Genomic DNA, 22,382 nt, shown 5'->3' with positions numbered 1-22,382 from the left:
GGGTTTTTTTTGTATCTTCCCCAAATCTTCAGGATATTTTTTAGAAAGGGGTTGTTTAAATTACTATACCATTTCTTTGTATCCTTTTCTCTATTGTTCCTGCAAAAAATATATTCTAGTTTCAATTCTAAATTTTTATCGTCTTCTTATAGCCACTCCAAGCTCTTTTGTTTAGCTAGGCAGTTTACTATATATCTTATTTGATTGGAGTGATAATACAGTTTAAGATTTAGAAGTCCAAGGCTTCCTTCTTTCTGTGGTCTATACCATAAGCTTTTATTTATTCTAGCTTTTTATCCCCATTACAATATAAATTTAACATACTTTGCCAATTTTTTATTTCTTGATCTGAAATTTCTACAGGTAGCATTCTAAATAAAAAAGTCCAGATGACACACAGCCTGTTATTTATTTATTTATTTATTTATTTATTTTTCAAACTTATATGCCGCCACTCCCCTAGGGCTCGGAGCGGCTTACAAGAACCGGCTAAAATCAACAATTTAAAAAACATCTTAAAAACATCTTTAAAAAACATCTTTAAAACATCCTATCTTCATTTTGACTAATGATATCCTACCAAACCATGATCATTTGAGTTTATTATACTCCACCAATTTCTTATTAATTTCCTTTCTTAATTTGGTTAAATTGTGTGTTTCCAAAATTTTTAATTCTTTAGTTATATTTATCCCTAAATATTTAATTGTTTCTTTAATTTTGATTTTCCCCTCCTGTTTTATTTTTTTATCTCTTCTTCTTGATAGTTAAATATCATCATTTCTGATTTGTTCCAATTAATTTGTAAACCTGTTATTAATCCAAATTTTGTTAAATGAGCCTCTATTTTCTCCCATTGTTTTATTGGCTGTTCCATTGATAAAAGGGTATCGTTTGCAAACAAATTTATTTTATATTTCTCTTTTAGTCCTATTCCTTTTATACTACCCTCTTCTCTTATTACATTAGCCAGTAGTTCCATTACAAAGGGGTATAAGCCAGCAACAGAGACAATGAAATTTTGGACAATGAAATTTTGGAAGAAGCACAGGAAACTATGGCTGATGAGGCCACCAAAATATAACTAGAATGCAGTTTGCATCATTGTTCCTGAGGGAGGGAAATCACAGAGTAAGGACCATTCCCAGTTGGAAAAAAATGTAATATCTATTATGTCTGCCCAGGAAGCTCCTTGAGCACAACAGGAATGTCACTGATGGTTGTCCGCACTGTCAAATAGATCCACTTCCAGAAGGCCCAATAGTCAAATACATCATGGAAGACCTAATTCTGCAATCTACTGAGAACATTGGCCTAGATATTTTCCTCCCATGAAAGATAAAGTGCAATACGAGAGGTGTTCTTTGATAGATTGATAGGAAGGTCAAGAAAAGTTTGTGATTCTATGATTGTATGATTCTTTCAATATACAGAATCTAGTGGAGATGGTGCGTCCTGGTTGGTTCTGAAGACTCTTTAAGTGGAGAAAAAGAAGAAAAATCAGAATCAGAGACATTGGAAACAAAGGTAAAAGATTGAGATGTGGAAGAATTTTTCCCACTCAATATTTCAAATGTAGGAAGAGTTGTGGAAACAAAGTATTGCTGTGAAGTGCACACTGGTGATCCCATCATCAATAGAGTAGCTTATGCCTGCACATAAAAAGTAGGAGGAGCCAGAAGTGTTGCTTCCTTAGACCTGGTTTATCCAGCCTGATCTACAAAGACAACTAATGAAATGAAGGAAATGGAGATAGGTGTAAAAGAGACATTGCTTATGGGGCTTTTGTGACAGATGAACCTCTGAATTCAGTAGAGTCTTAATGACAGGAAGACTTCAGTGAGTATAGGATACAGAATTCTCCGGAATTGTATGAGTAGTACCTTTTTCTGCTTGGTGGAGGACATGCTCAGTAATCCTCATAGTAAAACCACCCTGGTGGAGCTGGGGGAGGAAGATGATGACAAGATTGCTCATGAAGACAATAAAGCTCTTACAGTGTGTGAAGACTTACCTAATGAGCTGGAGACCTAGATCTGTGTAAAGCTATGGAAAGTTGGAATGGTGGCTTGGCCTTTCACAAAAGTACAGATGGAAAACAGATTGAGCACCTTGTCCTCAGTGTGGCCCTAAACACCAGACATCTGTTGGGTTCAATTTTGGGGAGAGAAGCTTTTCTTCTGAATGTTCCAGAATTGAAATAGATGACCCAAGCATTGATATAGACAAACACTAATAGTCAAAACTGACTGTAACTTGAAGAACCTGAACAGGCAGTACCAACAAGATGATGTTACCAGGTGCCATTAGTCACCCAACCTCTTTGGATGAGCTGAAGATAATGTGGATTTCGTCTGACAAGATAAAGGTCCCCTGAAAAATGACAGCACAGTTAAGACTCTGAATCATTTGAAAGCTCTTCTTCTTCTTAGAAACTAGATAAAGCCTGCTTAGATTAAGGTGCCTTAATCTAAGGCAAGGCCTGTAGAGGCTATACAAGAAGCCTGTTTTTGGTGGCAAGGCCAGCAGTTTGAATAGCCATCTCCCAAAGGACACAGTTACCAACTCCAATGGGCCTGGTGGTAACAGTTTGTTCAATGGGAGTATAGTGTGAGCCTCCTCCAAAAGAGCTGTCCATTTGTCAGATCCAGGATGCAGAAGACACCGCTCTTGAAAATGCTGTAGAAGCCATGAACTAGAAGAAAAATGAAGAAAATATGACAATGAAGAGAGATTCTATTATGTGATTATAATGATGGTCAAAAGAGAAATGAAAGAGTTTGAGAAGGAGTAGTACTGAGCATGTGCAGCATATGGGAGGGGAAAGACCTTCAGATAAAGAGACTGAGCTCAAGAGATTTCAGAAAATGATCTGAACAGAATTCCATAAATATGAGTCACAAAGACCATGAAAAAGAATTTAATGGGTTTAAACAGTTCTCATTATTAATGTAATTGGCAAAAAATAATCTCCCAGTTTTGTGTTTAACATTAACAAATAATTTTTAAACTTAACATCCCATATTAATTATTAATATCTTGAAATAAGCTTTGGAGTTGTAGCCCTGATCAGGCCCTAACCCATCTTAACTGTCTTCACTTGCTGTTTGCTTAGATGCAACTCTGAGCTCATTATACATATTTATTTACAAAAAGTATTTATTTATTCACTCTTAGCTCATTGGGGCACCTAAGGCAATGTATAGCAGCTTTTAAAAACTGTTAAAAACAAATAAAAACTATAGGCTTTAATTGCTAGAAATCCTCTTTTTTTCACAACTTCTGATTCTAATTTTAATTTAGTGGATACTCAGCACCGATTACCAGAAAAATTATATAAATCTTTATCAAGTGATATTATATATAGATAGCTAGTTCTAAATCCTAAATTGCAATAGCAGTATGACATAATTATTTTATCTGCTTCTGCTGCCTTTAATAATACCCAGGAACTGGCTTCTCACTGTTTCTGAGTCCTAAAGAACTGGCTTGTGCATGTGTGTATGACGGCACCAATGGGGAGATCGTTACAATGTCCCTTTTGGATCCTTGCTCTGAAATACATGTATTTGCAAAAGTACACAATAAGTTCAGGATGGTAATCAATATACTAGAAGAATATAAACCACCATAAGGAATTAAACTTAAACCCAATCCAGAAAGCAGTTTAAATTATGATAGCCACAAATACACATAAAAATGTCCATAAAAATTCCAGTGATAGGAAAAAAAACTAGCATCAATTAATCTCATCCTGCATAAATGTTTTTTTATGAAACCAAGTTTTAAATATCTGCCAAAAGCCAGTAAAATAGTGGCCAGACAAGCTTCTATGGAAAAGCATTCCTAAATAAGATTGTCACCATATTTTTTTAAATGAACACTCAGCTTCATTCATTCATTTGTTCATTCTATTAAGCATTCCTCAAGGTATTACATTGCAATGCAGAAGTCATTCAAAACATACATAAAGGGCAACAAAGAAAGTTAAACTAGACTTTCTCTGTTCACAAAACATCATGATTTTTTTCTCCTACGCCACCCACCAAGTTAGTCAGTCAAGATTTCATTCAGTAGTTAATAAACAGTATTGTTGTTCTTCAAAAGTTACTCAAAAGGCTCCTGTTAAATGTAATTAGCCCCAAATTAGCTCCAGGTTTGCTTTTCTCTACAGACCATTATGATGTTTTACTTTTCATAAGCTTTATGATTATAAGAAAGTTGCAGTATCTAAACAATCTATGTTTTATTTAATATAAGCTTTTATGAACCCCAGGTCACACCATGAGGACCATGCATATATCCAATAGACAGGACTGTACTCCATGAAAAATGTAGCCTAATAAAAACATTTACATTAGTAAGGTGCTGCAAGATTCTTTGCTGATTTTGTTACAACAACTTGACATAGTTACGCCTAGCTAAAAATCTTGTTTGTTACAAAGAACAACATTAAAATTAGAAGGACCTACCAAAAATTTCAAGAATTCTCTTGACGATTGGGTATAGCTATTAAGTGATATTTTCAGACAGCAAGATTTCACAAATAGGGATAAATGGGTTTATTCAGGATGTTTATGTAATAATAGTGAAAGATGTCTCATTCATTAGATTTATATTAAAATATGGATCCTATCCAGATTATTTTAAATTACAGTTTTAAAGTATTTGATGGATTTTCATATGTATTGATGTTATATGTTATAGCATTTGTTGTTGTTGTTCCCTGCATCGACTCACAGAGAGAGACAGGCACAATAATATGATGATGGTGATGATGTGCTGCTGCTCTAGTAATCGAATCAAAATCAACAGGGTGCCAGAACTTGAAACCCACCAGTTGTCTTCTCCTCTAAACCTGAAAGAACTCAGAGAAGCTATCAAACAATGTAAAACTGGTAAAGCATCTGGCCTAGATGACTTAATGATGGAGCAAACCAAACATTTGGGACCCAAAGCTGAAAACTGGCTTTTGAAATTTTACAATCAATGCTTGGCACACAAACAGATTCCCAGAGTATGGAGGAAAACTAAGATCATTGCCATTTTAAAACCTTAAAAGATGCCTCCAATGCCAGGAACTACTGACCAATCTCCCTCTTATGTCATCTATATCAAGTATATGAGAGGATGCTATTAAATCGATTAGGACCTGTCATCGAACTTAGGCTTATTGCACAACAAGCAGGTTTCAGACCAGCGAAAAACTGTACAGGTCAAATTCTTCATCTGACTGAGCATATCGAGGAAGGCTATGAGAAAGGTTGCATTACGGGAACAGTTTTTGTGGACCTTACGGCAGCCTATGACATGGTGCAACATAGAGAAATGCTGCATAAAGTCTACCATATCACCTGGGACTTAGATTTTACAAAAACTGTCTAGACCCTCCTAGAAAACCGCAGCTTCTATGTGGAGTTTCAGGGCCGGGAAAGTAGATGGAGGAGGCAAAAGAATGGTTTACCCCAAGGAAGCGTTCTTGCACCGACCTTGTTTAACATCTTCACGAACGATCAGCCACAACCACCACTCACAAAGAGCTTTATATATGCTGATGACCTTGGTCTTACAACACCAGCGCAAGATTTTGAAACAGTTGAAAGCCAACTCACTAATACCTTGAAAGATCTCTCCAGCTACTACAAAGATAACCACCTGAAGCCTAATCCTGCCAAGACACAAGTGTGTGCTTTCCACCTACGTAACCGTGAAGCCAACTTGGGAAGACCAAGAGCTCGAACACTGTTTCCATCCTAAACATCTTGGTGTCACCTTAGATCAAACACTAACATATAGGAAACACTGCATGAACACAAAGCAGCTGCATGCAATAACATCCTGTGGAAACTTACTGGCAACGCATGGGGTGCAGACCCACAATTAATAAGAACATCAGCCCTGGCCTTGTCTTTCTCAACTGCTGAATACGCCTGTCCTGTCTGGCACAAGTCTGTCCATGTGAAGCAGGTGGACATAGCACTAAACGAAACATGTAGAATAATCACAGGATGCCTTAAACCTACACCTGTTGATAAACTCTATAAGCTAGCTGGCATTGCCCCCCCTGATGTGCAACAGGAAGTTGCTGCTAACGGTGAGAGAAATAAGGTTGAACATTGTGAAAGCCACCCACTGCATGACTATCAGCCTCCTCCCAGTAGACTCAAATCAAGGAGGAGCTTCATGAGAACCACCACTCCTCTTGATGTTCCCCCAGCAGCAGCAAGGGTGTCCCTCTGGGCAGATAAACCAGGCAATCTCAACTGGATGGCCCCCCATGGAGGTCTGCCTCCAGGGGCAAACCAAGAATGGGCAACTTGGAAGTCCCTAAACAGACTGAGAAGCAGAGTGGGCAGATCTAAAGACAACCTGGCAAGATGGCACTATCTGGAGGAATCCTCCACCTTGTGTGACTGTGGAGCAGAACAAACAACTCCTCATATGTATGCTTGCCCACAATGCCCTGCCTCATGCAGGGAGGAGGAGTTGTTTAAAGCTACGGACAATGAAATTGCCGTTGCCCACTTTTGGTCTAAAACAATTTAGCTGTTTGTGATTCCTTTATTTTATCACTTTTAAACTTATTTATTATGCAATGCTTTTGACACAAAATAAATAAATAAGTAATCGAATATTTCTGAAATAATTCTCAAAAATATAAGGCTATTTACAAAATAATGTACAATTCCAGCAATAAAGTAAATTTTATTCTTATGAGTAATAAATAGTCCTTTATCATGTACCAAGGGATGGTATTTCTTTTACTATGTGCATAATTAATCCAAGATGGCAAGTGGACGCCTCAGTTCTTTGGTAAACAGCAGTTAGCAGCTGTCTGTTTTCCTCCTAAGCAGTTAAAGCTATTCCTGATTCCTACATTCCATATTCCATCCATTTCAATTTTGCTATATAAAATAGTTTTGTGTGACTGTCACAGCTAAGATAATATTCAGAGCCAATGCTCAAAAACATGACTGTTTATACTGGTAAATATTCCTTCTCCTTAGTTTTAATATGTCTGGAAGTTATAAGTAATACATAATCATTGTTCACTGAAGATATGGGTATTTGTTTAGAAGAAGGTCAAAATGAATATATCAGCAAACAGGTACAGATGAAGCTATGTATCGATTTCTGATATTCAAGTATATTTGAAAGGAATTTGAGCATCTTGAGGCAGGAGATTATTAAAGAAGGCACCCAAGGAAACTTTATTGATGGTCCAATTAAATTATTTCAGAAACAGTGTAATCCCATGTTTTACACTGGGATAAAAAATCCTATGGCTAAAATTGGCCTTAGGATTAATATCATTTTTCCTCTCTCAGTCTCTTATTCAGAAGTTTGATCTAAAATTCCTGTATATACAGGGGGCTTTCCAGTGACATCAGCTAACAAGTCAGGCAAGAACAGGAAGAACATTGTCTCCAATTAATGTACGCACACGTATAATCAAAGTCATGATCAGGTAGTTTAAGAATGCATTTTATTTTTTCTTAGACGGTGAACTTGTTGTCTAAAATGTTTAAATTCTCTATCAATAGCTTTGCAAAGCTTTTATTTTTAATTTAAAGGAATTTTCCAGATTGTGACTATTGCATTTTTCCACTGTGCATAATATTAAAGGTGTTATTAATTTAAAGAGATTTGCCAGATTGTGGCTATTGCATTTTTCCACTATGCATAATAATAATGGTGTTACAAAACTACAAAACTGATTTAGCATTATCATCTCCAGTTTTCCAGAAAAACAAGATCCAATTCTTCTCCCTGTTTGAATGTATATCCACAGCTTTAAAATGTGCTCTGCTAAAGTAACTTGAAATCACTTTGCTGAAAGAGCAAAAAGAACTGCCAGAAAAAGTAAAAGCATAAAATGTGTTACAAATAATACGGCAGGAGTTTAGCAAAGCTAAGTGTTATACCAGTCCAGTCTTTCAGAAAAACCACAAAAACTATGCTAAAGTCATTTTAAAGAACTGTTTTAAAACCACAAAAGAAAAAGATATTCAGAACTAAGAATGGATTGCTGTCTGTAGCCTGACCAATGAGCTCAAACAGAGCAGGGAGTAAAACACAGGCAGGAGGGAATGACTATACTATCCCAACCTGTCTGCAATCCTTAAAATACAAGCATAAATTGCAGATAAACTTTTTAAACGTGGATAATGGTTGTGAATTCCATGTCTTTGTCCAAGTTTGAAGTAGAGAAGCAACCCAATTCTGACATTTTGATAAAATTTATCACTATGAGACTGAAATTCACTTGAAGTCTATGGTTCACTTGGGATTTACTAACATATGGAATCACTGTTATCTTGGCAAACATAACAACAAGATCCGTGCTTTTGTAAAAGACTTGATTGAACTGCCTTTTGCTTTCCTTTGAATTTTCTGAACAGTTGAATCAAAATTTCACATATTGCACAGCTCACCAAACTAGTACAATCAGCACATACCATTTTCTTTTTATTCTGGTTTTTTTTTTTTACCACAAACAGGATTTTCTTAATTTTTTATAAATCATTTTTATTGCAAGATTTGTAAGCAACAATGTTATATTTTCTTTAACATATAGATATCATTTTTCTTGATACAGTAAAACTGGAAAAAAACGAAGGATGAACAAGGAGGGGAGGGGAGAGAGGGCAGGTCGGGCAGGGAATACGAGGAATGGAGAAAGAGCAGGTAGAGAAAAAGAGGGGGGGAAATTAAAAAAAAAACAATAAACACAGTTGCTATAATTTTCCTACTGCTTCCAGAGCCCGTACCGTGGCATTTCCCCCCCCCCCTCCATTATGTTATCCTTTGTAATTGCATAGATAACTATACATTTGCCTTTTAGAATCACCCTGGGCTTCTCAATAATCTAACTTTATATACATGTTTATTTTTTATTTTTGTAAGTAATCTATCAGTGGTTTCCAATCCGTTCTGTTAATTGGTGTTTGTCATGAGCTCTGATCTTTGACATCTCCGGACACAGACCAAGCGCTGACAAAGAACAGATGCCAGCCATAAAACGGACCACCATAAAACCTCAATTACCCTCTGGTATGTGTGAGCCCCTATATAAATGGGCTACAGAGAAGATTCTGGTATTCTGTACAATAAAACCTGTTGGAATCTACCAGCGTGTGTCTTGGTGCTTTCTTCTGTGGAAGACTTACCCACAGCACAACTGGAAGAAGAGAACCATACAGTGTTCTATCCTGGGCCAGTTTTTGTGTAAGAAGATCCATGTTCATAATGTCCAATACTTTAGAGATCAATTTTTCAGTATTAGCTTCCTCACTTTTCCATCTCTGTGCTAATATAATTCTAGCTGCTGTCGTTAAATAAAATATAAGTTTGTCTGTATTTTTGTCTACATGTGGATCTGTAATTCCCAATAAAAAAGTTTTGGCTTGAATTCAAATTGTTTTTGTAAGATCTTTGTCCTTTTTTTATAAACTTCGTACCAGAATTTTTTTTTACCCTTCTGAACTCCCACCACATGTGGAGGAAAGTACCAATTTTCTTTCCACATTTCCAACACTTCTCATCTGTTTTTCCTTTATTATATAATGCCAGTTTCTTTAGAGTTAAGTACCACATGTAGAACATTTTGTACCAATTCTCCTTGATCTCCACTGCATATACATATTCTAATTTCTTTATCCATATCTCCTCCTATTGACTCATACTGATGGCGTGTCCTACTATTCTGACCCATTTCACCATCACTTCCTTTACTTGCTCTTTCTCTGTTGCCCAAATAAGTAATTGTATATTATTTTTATTATTTTTTTGTCTATCTGTAATATTTTGTCCCAAAATGTTTCCTGAATTTCAAATCTTTTTTTAATCTTCTTTGTATTCTTCATTGATCTGCCAATACTGGAGCCAGTATATGGTTGGTTCAATTTCTCTAATCTCCTCATATGATTTTAGCTTGACCTCTTGGTTGTTAATTGTTAAAATTTGTTTGTAGGTGAACCACTTTCCACTTGGGGTTTCTCGCGTGTGGATTGCTTCGCGTGGTGAGTACCACATAGGAATTTTTGTATACAGTCTGTTGCTATATTTATCCCATGTTTTTATCAATGCTGCCCTTATAAAGTGATTTTTAAAGCTTTTTTCTACCTTTATTTTCCCTTTCCATAAATAACTGTGCCACCCCAGTCGTAGGTCTTCCCCTTCTAAGGCTAGGATTTTCTTCTTATCTAAATAAGCATTTTTGACATATGAAGTACCACATTGCCATACCTCAGTAAATCAGAAAATAAGGTACAGTAGAAACTCAGTTGACTGGAGCTCAAGCAACCAGAACTCTCAAGCAAAAAAACAAACAAAAAAACCCAAAGAAATAATATGATTATTTGTTGTTGTGGTTCCCAGATAGCCAATAGTACCATACTACAAGTGACTGACCATTTTGTCATGTTTTAGGATAATCATAATACTTTAAATTAAAAATAAAAATAAAACCAATTTCTTTATAATACAGTAAAGTCATTTTTTCTAATACAGTAAAACTATATTACGTTAAGTAATATGAGGTATAGTATCTGTGACAGTATCAGCTAGAGTTATTGCAATAGTAATTCTATAAGTAACCAGAAACTAGATTTATCCGGCATCTATCAATCCCCATGGGAGCCAGTTAACTGAGTCTACTGTACAATGCTTAAGGAAAAAGTGATGCTGCTAGGATTAAAAGGCAGAACTGGTATCCAGTGCTCTGTAGCCCGCTTATCCATGCCAAGACCATGCAGAGAGCAGCTGAGGATGGTGAAAGCAACAGCCCAGAGTCAGCATTAGGGCAGAATGGATCACGCTGGCTTTCAAAGGGGCAGATGCTGGTTACTGTTAAATTATCCCTTTTGTTTTTGTTTTTTTCAGAAACACTGTATAGTCAGACAACTATATACATAGTCATATCATTATGTTGCTTTTACTTTAAAATGTGCTTTAAGATGTTTAGAAACAAACTCTATTCTATTCCTTTGGTTACAGGGTGCTAAGGTTTAAGTACGTTTAGAAACTGCATATCCCCTCAAAACTATTCTTTATTTCTTTTTTATCAAGATTGGCAAGTGGTTTTGTTGCTTTTTGTCCCATTTATCACATCACACATAAAGATGCAGTCATGAAGCATGGATGCAGCGGTAATAAGAAAAGTTCCCAAATGTGCTTCACAAATGAACACACACATGGCAATCTGAAGGGTGTCAGATTATTCTTTTACCCAGCTACACACACATAGAATTTGGTTGGAGCAGATAGATTAACGTGGCCTTCCACAGTTGCTCACATCTGATACACATAAATGACTGTCATTTTGCTGGGAAGTTTGCATACATGTGTCATGAAAGGAAGAATACAATCACAAAACTTCCATAGGAATGCTGCTGGGTTCTTAGATATAAAAAAACACATCCTCTGAAATGGCCCTATGATTATTATTTTGTGTGTGTGTGTCAGGAGCGATTTTAAAAACTGCAAGTCGCTTTTGGTGCGAGAGAATTGGCCATCTGCAAGAACGTTGCCCAGGGGATGCCAGTGTCAGAGTAATTGCAACGCAGCAGTAGTTGGATGGAGTCAGTGGAACGCAGAACAAAGTGACACCCAGAGACGTTAGTAAAACTATATACAAAGTTTTACTGTAAGCAGTAATCAAGACAAACAGACTTGTAGACAATGGACATAGGACTCTCACTCTCAGCAGACAGCACTCAACTCAACTCAGAACAGAACAGATCAGAACTGATGCAATCAGCAATGCACACACACTTGTGTCTGGACACTCCCCAGTTCCAGCCACATACCAAGGACATCACAGCTTCTCAGTAATTAACTCTTTCGAGACTCTGTTACACTCTGGATGATGCAATCAGAATGCAATACAGACAAGACACAAATTTCATTTAAACACTACCAATACACAAATCCCACATTAACAGCCAGGATGTTTGATGTTTTTACCATCCTTGTGGGAGGCTTCTCTCATGTCCCCACATGGGGAGCTAGAGCTGACAGAAGAAGCTCACCCGCTCTCCCTGGATTTGAACCACCAGTCTGTCGGTCAGCAGTCCTACCAGCACAAGGGTTTAATCGGGGGCTCCGGCCCTATGATGAACGATTGAAATGGACAACCATTTGAAATTCATGAAGATGGATGCTTCCCACCAACATTTCACCATAGGAAAAGTAAGATGTGGCTTCTGCAATGTGCCTTTGCCAAGCCATACAAGTCACACTTGCAAATTGTAATGCATAGTAATAATTTAAAAGGGTTAGAGGTATTAAGGAAGATCTGTGCAAAGCTACTATTTGGATTTATTCCCTGCCATGTGACAGATTATGTAACTTTTTAATGGTGTTTGTTTTACTGAAATTCTATCTATAGCAAACATCTAAAAGAATGATCTAGTTTCATGACAATAATATAAAAAATAGTCTGAAATAACATCTTTGAAAATGTATTTAAATTTTTGATTTATGGATTACCAAGAAATATTGGAAACCACAAAAAGTGTTTTGCACTTCCGATATGTAGAATGTGGAATTTATTTAGACTAAATTTAGGGACTACTTTCCCCTTTCTGATTATGACAAAACAAACTTCAGCTCAGAGTGAATGTTTTAAGGAGTTGCATAAATACTAAAAGAACATCTGAATTAACTGGAACTGCTGACAGACTACTTTTTGTAATAATTATGTTATTTTAGCTCTAATGATGCCAATCCAACATCATAAAAATATTTTAACTAAAACTCTGACCTAAGTATGAGTGCTTGGAAATATACTTAAGTGAAACCAATGAGAGTTTATGACCATAAAATACAATCAGGGTTCAAGTCAATATTCACAGATTTCAACATATTGAGTATGACAGATTGTATGCCATTGTGTAACATCCCAAAGGGCTAATGGTAATGGACTAGAATAAAAAAAAATACAAAAAAAATCTTAAGGTTGGGAGCTGGGGAGATGGAAAAGCAGACTAAAGAAGACAAAGCATGTTCCAAGATCCCAGGATGTGGACCATTTGTGGGGAAATGTCAAGGAGGTTGAGATTTTTTTTTTCTTGTCAGGAGCAAGCGGAGTTACTTCTGGAGTGTGAGAATTGGCCGTCTGCAAGGACGTTGCCCAGGGGACGCCCAGATGTTTTGATGTTTTACCATCCTTGTGGGAGGCTTCTCTCATGTCCCCGCATGGAGCTGGAGCTGATAGAGGGAGCTCATCTGCGCTCTCCCCTGGTGGGATTCGAACCTGGCAGCCTTCAGGACAGCAACCCAACCTTCAAGTGACAAGGCTTTTATCCCCTAGGCCACCAGAGGCTCCCAGGAGGTTGAGATAAAACTTGAAGAAAGGCTCACTGAAAACCTGAACAGGAATACTCTATTCTGCAACGTCTTTCCTTCTTCAAATAGAATTTGCAGATTATTGTCAGTTCTCTAACACACAATAGTCTTCCTATGCTGACCTTTATATTGAACGATCATATTATTTCTCTCTTTGATAAAATCCAACAGCTTAAGAACTTCACAATGGATCCAAAATGATGCAAACTGGGAAGCAATGCTTAAACAGGGGCTGAACAAAGTGTAACCCCTAAGCTTCATGAAGCCCATAGTCATTTTATTTATTTATTTACAACATTTCTACCCCGCCCTTCTCACCCAAGGGGACTCAGGGCAGCTGAGTGGCCCCAAAACTCCTTGCCCTCACTTCAAACAGGAATGTTCAACTCTAACTAGTCAACAGCATATCTGAAACTTATGGAAGCAAGTTTGATTAGATTTTGGAATTCCTTGTCCTTTTTAAGGTCTTTAGCGATCTTCCTTCAGACTTTTTTCAAATTGCAAAGGGATCAAATCTTCTTTTTCTGATCACATTTTGTCCTGCAGACGAATTCATATCAGCCACAGGAAAGATTTTAGAGGGCTAGAAGAGGCAAGTGCATCCCAAAACATGATGAATTGGTCAATCGCATGGAATGTGGTTCTATTGGCTATCTTGGAATATATTACTACTGATTATGATAACAAAAAAACTTTAAATTTTGGGGAACAAGGGGTAAGGGAAGGGTCATATGAGGCACAATGTTACTTTCAATCATTAGCAATTACCCAGTCCTGCTCCTATACCTTTGTGCATGTGTCGTCGTGTACGTAACCTTAAGTAGCCTTTTTATGGCGACTCTATTTCATAGAATTTTCTTAGAAAAGGACTGTTCAAATGTAGTTTTGCCAGTATCTTCTTCTGAAATATAGCCTACAATACTTGGTACGCCTCCTCATGCAAATGGTAACTAGGGCTAACTCTGCTTAGCTTCCAAGGTCAGACAGGATCTGGTGCTTTGGGGATATTAAGAAACTTCACCCTTATACCTTCTCTAAATCCAACATGTCAGGTATATAAACTTTTTATCTTCCCATAGGTAGAATCGTTTTGAAAAGTTTCTTCCTTTCCACCCAGCAGAAATTTCAGATATAGCAATAACAAGAATAGTGTTCCTAATGTGCCTTTGCATTTATAAACTGTTATAATATGTTAATATTAATAAAAGGTTCATAGAGGGTCACGTGCCTACCTTATTTTGGCAAATCTGGTGAACTGATCTAGAATGAGCATCTGTTATTACTGCTGCACTACAGCCAACGTTGAGGTCAAACACTTCTAGTGCTCGGTTGCTGCCAGCTGCCAGAACAATATCTGTTATCTCTTCAGGCTAAAGTTCTGTTAACTCAATTGTGGGATTACTAGAACAAAAATAAATATTTGCCATCTTCTTCATATGCACACATTTTATAACATGTAAAGAAATATGGGACATCAAACTATACCAAAATGCGTTCCTAATTTGTTTTAATCAACATGTTCTAATTAAACAATTAAGAGACAAGCACATTAATGCTAAGCTGGAGTTTAACCAGCTAAGCAAAAGGATGAGATGTTAAGCTTGTCAAAATATGGCATACTCTTTAATCTATGGTGCTCCTTCTTTTAACTTCAGCAACTAGAAAGCAGACATGAGTGTGGAGTGCCCTGGCTAGCCCTGTGCATGTACACGCTCAATAAGCTAACCAATGTCTTGATTGAGATCATCAGATCCTTTGTGCATCAAGGTGACCATGTAATCAGCAATGACATGCTTGCATGGTGCTGGATGTGGCACACCACACTGCCATCATTGTTTCCCAATGTCCAAACGTAATGGCAGAAAGATTCCAACACCATCCTTTCCCACAGAATAATGGCCAGCATTTCTTGTCTAGGAAGCTTCCACGCTACACTACGAGTTCAGTGTAACAGTTATGTTATGTTATGTTATGTTATTTATTTATTTATTGGTTGATTATCTGCCTTTCCCCCCAAAGTGGCTAACAACTCTAAAAGCAATACAGTTAAAAGCTTATAAAAAGTACCATATATACCCGAAGATAAGCTGAGTTTTTCAGCCTTTTTTATGAGCTGAAAAAGCCTCCCCTGACTTATAATCAGGTCAAGGTCAAGCCGGCAGCGGAGCCTGGAGGCCATTGCTTGCAATATACGATATATTTATCTCTCATCTTACCCTCCCTTATCAGTGTTTACTTTTCCAAAGCCTCCCTGCTCTTAACCAAGGGAATGTTTTGAAAAGGGAAAGATGTCCTTGCAAGTCAGGAAGAATAATATACAGTATATATATCCATTAAACTTATAAAAGCATTTCCCCCTGAAATATTTGTTAATCTCTGCTACAGATATATAAGCATTTCCCCCTGCAAGCCTTTACAATCCCTATGTACCTTTATATTAGTATTTATCTATCTACATTAATTTTATATATGAATTTCCCCCTCATATGTTTGGAAGTCTTTGCAAATCCTATATACATATATATATCTAGAGATTTCCATGTACCTGTATATCTATGTGTATACATTATTTTATATATGAATTTTTGCCTCACATGTTTGCAAGTCTTTACAAACCCTATACAGATATAATTATCTATATACAGAGAGATGTCTAGATAGATATCTATGAATATAGGGTTTGAAAATATTACAGGGGAAATGCATGCACACACACACACACACACACACAGATTTCTAGATCGATATAAACATAAATATATAGGGCTTGTAAATATTACAGGAGGAAAATGCATATATAGAGAGAGGATTTGCAAACATTTCAGGGGGAAATGCATATGTTCAATCCCCGGGAGCGGTGTGAGCGGCCGCTGTTAGCTCCAGCTCCTGCCAACCTAGCAGTTCGAAAACATGGCAATGTGAGTAGATCAATAGGTACAGCTCTGGCAGGAAGGTAACAGCGCTCCATGCAGTCATGCCGGCCACATGACCTTGGAGGTGTCTACGGACAATGCCGGCTCTTCAGCTTAGAAATGGAGAAGAGCACCAACCCCCAGAGTGAGACATGACTGGACTTAACATCAGGGGAAAACCCTTACCTAACCTATCTATATCTAGCTCTGCATTGTTTGTGTAGGCATTGAATGTTTGCCTGTTACTAAGTTGGAAGCTGGCCTGAGTCCTCAGGGGAAGATAGAGCGGGGTACAAATGAAGTTGTTGTTGTTATTATTATTATTATTATTATTAAGTTATTGTTAATACCATATTGTTTTTCTTGACCTTACTTTTCCACTTACAGAGCTAGTTTACTGTTTTTCTTTGAAATACGGTAAATAATCAAAAACCTTTAAACTACTGATGCCTCAAAATAATTTCACTGGGATCTATTTTCATTTTGAAATTTACCAGTAGCTGCTGCATTTTCCATCCTTGGCTTATACTCGAGTCAATAAGTTTCCCCAGGTTTTTGTGGTAAAATTAGGTGCCTCGGCTTATATTAGAGCCAGCTTATACTCGGGTATATACGGTAAATATTTAAACCGAATCAAACTAATTCAATTATCACAATTAAAATTAAAATACAATTATAAAATAAATTCAAGCAAGGCAACACTCCTAGCCTGCTTCTGTTTTAATAGAATGTTAAAATGGAATATTGGATTTTTGCTGGATCCATTATAGAGGGTTCAGGAATGGGTTTTTATTTTTCAACACAGAGCTTACAATTAGTAGATTTAACAGATATAAAGATGTTGGATTATCACAATGTATGGTTTGAGTCACTAGTAATTTTGATTATTAAAGCTGGTGGTGTGGATTATTGTTGCTGTTGTTAAGTATCAAACAGCAAAATTTAAAAAATCAAGCATGTCTTACTGAAATGCTGAACATAGGAAATAAGTTGAAAGGATACAAGAATAGAATTCATTTACAGCTGAAAGACTGGAAATTTCCACTGTAGATGTCATGCGAAATTTCTGTATTGATTTGCAAATGCTCTTACTTTTGTACCTGAATAAATAATATAAATGACACCAAATAATAAAACAACACATTAGTAGTACCCCAGACATTAGAGGTATCTCTATAACAATGTTTCAGAAAACTTATTGGTCAGAAGAATCATACAATCATAGAATCATAGAACTGGAAGAGACCTCATGGGCCATCCAGTCCAACCCCCTGCCATGCAGGAAAATCGCATTCAAAACACTCCTGACAGATGGCCATCCAGAGGGGGAAAGACTATGTTTGCAAAAGCATCCTTTAGCTGAATTCAAAATATAATTATATTATTCCTTGAGAGTATTTCTACAAATTGCCTTTGCAATGGCCACATTGGATCAGGATCCTTACAGGAACCCTGATGTGATTCAGGGATTCTGATTAAAGCAGTTCCCATTCTTTTCAATATAAAAAGGAGAAAGCGAGGAGAGAAGAGAATGTGGTAGTGTCTTAAGGCTTTAGCTTTTGTTGATATAAATCCACTTTTTCAGATGTAGTACAAAGTCACATTAATGTCTGAAGCACATGTATAGCTGTGGGAATGTGATAGAATGTAATATGACCCAGAAAGATGCAAATCACGTCCCTTGCCCTAAATTTTCAAAGGGTTGGTTGAGGTCTTTCAGATCTTTATAGTGGTCAGTTAGTGTGGATGTGTAAAAGTAATAAATCAATATACCATAAGTTAATTAAGACTGTTCCCCATTAAACAATGAATTTATTGTATTGGTTGAAATAAATAAGGTTGCAATCATACATTATTTTTACATTACTTCCATCTGGTCCTTTAGATGCATACAGGATTTAAATAATATTTGTATCTGTAAACTTGTAACAACTGTATCCAAAAGTATGATTTACCTTGTGCAAAGCTTCTTATTACAACTCATTACGTCACTATGCTAGGCCTCAGTTTGTACTACTTTATCTAACAATGACTGTACAACCACTAAGAGAGCTCTTCTACTAACATTAGTTTTGACACCTTTGGTTTTTACCTACCGTTTAAACTCATCTTTGCTAGTGTCCAGATAGTATCTTAACAAATAAAACTCTGCTCCACAGGATAGCAGTATAAATGTATCTATGTAATAGAACTGGGCTGATCTGATGGGTTTATGAAAAAGTTCCTTTCCCTGAAATCAAAAACATATAATTAACTCTATATACTGTAAACAACTTCAGATAAAAAATACAGATTTTTATTTCATAGAATCATAGAATCGTAGAGTTGGAAGAGACCTCACGGGCCATCCAGTCCAACCCCCTGCAAGAAGCAGGAAAATCTCATTCAAAGCACCCCCGACAGATGGCCATCCAGCCTCTGCTTAAAAGCCTCCAAAGAAGGAGTCTCCACCATAGTGGAGGCTCCTGTGAGCCTTGCCTGTTGGGCCAATCAGAGTAGACTGCTGTGACATGTCTTATGCAAGCTGTGCCTATTTAATGGGTTGAGCGCCTCCATTGCTCAGTTGCGTCCTGGCTCTGAGAGGTGCTGATTCTGTCTGTTTGCCTTGCCTTTGCCTTTGTCATTGCCTTTGCCTCTGTCTTTGGGCTCTGAAGTGAACTCTCTCTTAGACTGACTCGACTATATGAACCATGGGCCCAGCAACAGGTTTTAAGTTAACCAATTCTCCGAACAAGGGTAAAGTAGTTGAGTGGCCTGGCTTGGCCGCCAGTTAGCTTGTTGTCTTTCACTCGTAGAAGATGATTTGCTGCAGCCATCTCGGTAGGTCTCGGAACACTGTAGGAAGAAGTAGTGGTGGCAGCGAATCCATTCCTGGCTGGTGCCATTATGATGATGCGTAAGGAAGGGACCTTTTATTTCAAATTTATTTTCCTCTTCCTTCTCTTCTTCCTCTCAAACCCTTTGGTTTGTTTCCTGATCTTCTTATAGTTAGCAGTTTTCCAAGCAAGGGTATTTCAGCCCCAATTACATAGTTTGATTTCTTCTTCTTCATCAGGAGCTTCTTTGGCTTCCCAGTCAGACTTGTCAGCATTGCACCTCCCTCGCTCCATTGAGGGACCCCACTTCCAGCCACTGACGGGCACTGCAGCAGCAACAGCCAACCAGCCATATCGGCTATGGCCTGCACGAGGTCCAAAAGAGGTAAAGGTTTATTCTCAAATGGTGTAATCCCGGTAAGTAAAACTGTGGATCCACAGGGTCATCAATAGAGCAGAGGAGAGGTTCTGAAAGTGTACCTAAAAGCCTTATTGACCTCCTTACTGCCCCAAGCATTCCTTGCCACAACTCCCTCACTGTCCAAAGAATTTTTTTGCTCACCTTCCTCATGGTTGGCATATTCTTGTCAATCGGACTGCTTCCTGCCCCAGACAGTCCACAAGCTCCTTTTACATTGTTTGGTCAGCTGCTTAACTTTTAAGGAGTGAGTGGGGCAGGTGGGCGGGCACCTGCCTATGTCAAGGCAATCCTGCATCCCCTGCCCCACACAGGCCACCAGCTCCTGTTCCCTTGTTTGGTCAGCTGCTAGACTTCTAATGGGTGGTGGCCAGCCAGCAATCACTCCGCCCCCAACCCCTGGCTGTCCTGGGGGTCTCCTCCTTCCCCCTCCCAAAGCCTTTCCTTCTTTAGGAGAATGATTGACTCTTTGTGGGGTGCGGTGGCCAGCCAACACCCTGCCCCCAACCCCTGGCCATCCTGGGGGTCTCACAGCTCTATGGTCCCTCTCCATCTTTGAGTCTCACTATTGGTATCCCAAAATCCAAAATGTTTTTGGTCACAAGAATTTCAGATAAGGGATACTCAAACTGTATAATGAAATGAATGAAATGCATATAATCAATATGATTTCAAGGTGCAAGTGTATTTAAAATAGTTCTTTAAATCTGCCCAATTTGCACAAGCTATTTATTACCAGACATAAAGCAGGCTCTGCACTGCTGACTGACCAGATCCTTAATGTTCTGTCTTCAGAAGATGAAACAAGCCAGTGGTTATCAAGGCTCCAACCAACCGAGTTAACAGCACCATCATGCCCTAAGATATAAGGAAAACATATATCTGAAAATACATTTGTATTTTTCCCACATCAATCAATAAATTACAATATATTTTTACCTCAAAAGAAATCACTATTCATTTTACTTTAAAATATATGTGTGTATGTATATTGACATAGTTGAGCTCTATAGACTTAAAGTAAAGGGAAGGAGAAGTGTTGATGTACAATGCTCAATGAAAAATATATAGAAGAAATTGGGTAACAAACTTTCAAGAATATTGACTTAAATGGAGATAGAGACATGGAAATGTTTAAAAAGAAAAAGCATTTTTCCCCAAAGTGAAAATTATAATTATTAATATATTTAAAGGTCCTAGGCTGTCCCCTAGTGTACATCACTGAAATTTTACTTTGCCATTTATTTAATTTGCAGAAGGATTCACCATTTTGGTCACAATCTCTAAAACCTGAGAATAAATGGTATGAAAAAGTTCTGGGCAACATTAACTTGATATTATATCCTTCCATACACAACTGTGAATTTCCAGATTATAAATTTCTGGGGATTATAATGAGCAATGAAAATGGGTGGTGGTTGTTGTTGTTGTATGGTATCAACCAGCATTAATTCTTCCAGAAAATACCAGGAATACTTTCATTTTAGAATATTGATGACTACTTATCTGGTGTCCACCATTTAACTCATAAAGCCCTGAAAAATACATTATTCCATGGGATTTATGGAAGAGCAAATAGGTAAGAACTGACTGAGGCTTCTTCAATGCTGTCATATGAAATCCAGATTATCTGCTTTAAAATTGATTATATGCTAATGTAGACTCATATGATTTTAAGAATCTAGATTATATGGCAGTGTAGAAGTGGCCAGAGTCTACAAACATTCTCTCCCCTGGAAAACAGTGTCCCCAACTGGAAATATTATGCTGTTTTAACTCTGGTAAATCCTCTCCAAATTGTTTTAGTGATTTCACTGCAACCTCTTCTCCCTTCTACCAAATGTGCATTGAAGTCAAGAGCAGAAAAAACATATATTTTAGATGGTTGTTAGCAGAGAAGGCAAAATAATACTTGCCAATATTTGTGTACTAAAAGTAAACTAGGTTGAGCCAGCTCCTTTCAGTTGGAATTTTTCAGAAAGAATGAATGTCAAGGACACAGCAATACACTGCTCCATCACCTAGAACTAGAGGCATACACATATCTCCCACATAGAAATTTGTGTGCCTTCTAGGAAACCCATTCTACATACAGAGAACAACCAATCTTTGTCTCCTGATTTGTTCATTTTCTCCCAGCCCTAGTGATTCTTATCTTCCAATGTTCCTTCACTCTCCTGGTGCTAGGTTTCCTGTAATAGACATAAATCCCTGGCTAACTCAAAGCATTGTGGACCAGCCGAGACAAGGAGTCGAACCATGCTGTTTCTAAGCAGCACCCACAGGTAGACTGTTTGGGTTGAGAAGGCCCAACTGCTGTGACGTAGAAGTCAAGCAATTCTGCTGGGGGGGTGGGGGGGGGGGGTGGCAAGATTTGAAGTGGATGCAGATGTAACAAGCAGCAATACTACACACTTGACAAGTAGGAAAGCACAAGACAAGGCTGGAGACTTGTTGTCGTGGCCTAGGCTTATATGACAAATGTCTACTTTAAGAAAGTATTTGATAATCCCTTTGGCGTCTTGCAACTTATTTACCTAGTTTTCAGTTACCCCAATCATTTCAATATACACTCAATTGACATCAAAGGTTGAAGGAATTTTACAAAAGTTTTTTCCTCATTAAATTAAGGCCAGAATCAAATGTTAGGACATACCTGAATAAACAGTTGGCGTTCCTGTGAGGTTTGACTTGAATGCCAACAATGTTTTGTCAGCTAAACCACAAGCCAAGAGCTCTCCATCTCCTAATAATAAGATGTTAATCAAATCATTCTAAACAGCAGATATACCAGCACATTAAAAATGTAGTTATTGCATTTAAGAATGGATAGGTCTGTGGGGTAGGGAGTGGGGAGAAGAAGCATTCAAGGTGGGCTAATTTCAG

The 22,382-nt window shown here is 37.6% G+C and overlaps 1 protein-coding gene across 13 annotated transcripts in view; it reads right to left on the bottom strand.

Moving 5' to 3' along the window:
- The window catches only part of wdr27 (WD repeat domain 27), a 109,131-nt gene that overhangs the window by 59,786 nt on the left and 26,963 nt on the right, over nt 1–22,382 (bottom strand). For 5 of the 13 annotated variants that reach the window (XM_062975958.1, XM_062975964.1, XM_062975950.1 and 2 more), the window contains exons 18-22: nt 22,153–22,242; nt 20,233–20,354; nt 18,359–18,492; nt 17,265–17,362; nt 14,583–14,704 (exon numbers count right to left, since the gene is read on the bottom strand). In XM_062975958.1, the coding sequence (XP_062832028.1) occupies nt 14,583–14,704; nt 17,265–17,362; nt 18,359–18,492; nt 20,233–20,354; nt 22,153–22,242 (566 nt within the window). Of the gene's footprint in view, nt 1–11,623; nt 12,112–12,448; nt 13,891–14,582; nt 14,712–17,264; nt 17,363–18,358; nt 18,493–20,232; nt 20,355–22,152; nt 22,243–22,382 lie in introns of those variants that run through there. The other 8 variants (XM_062975968.1, XM_062975973.1, XM_062975975.1 and 5 more) reach the window with 7 other exon arrangements.

The sequence above is a fragment of the Anolis carolinensis genome, chromosome 1 (assembly GCF_035594765.1).
Source record: "Anolis carolinensis isolate JA03-04 chromosome 1, rAnoCar3.1.pri, whole genome shotgun sequence".
Taxonomy (NCBI): domain Eukaryota; kingdom Metazoa; phylum Chordata; class Lepidosauria; order Squamata; family Dactyloidae; genus Anolis; species Anolis carolinensis.
The sequence above is the reverse complement of the archived record's forward strand: the minus strand, read 5'-3'. Positions and strand labels throughout refer to the sequence as shown.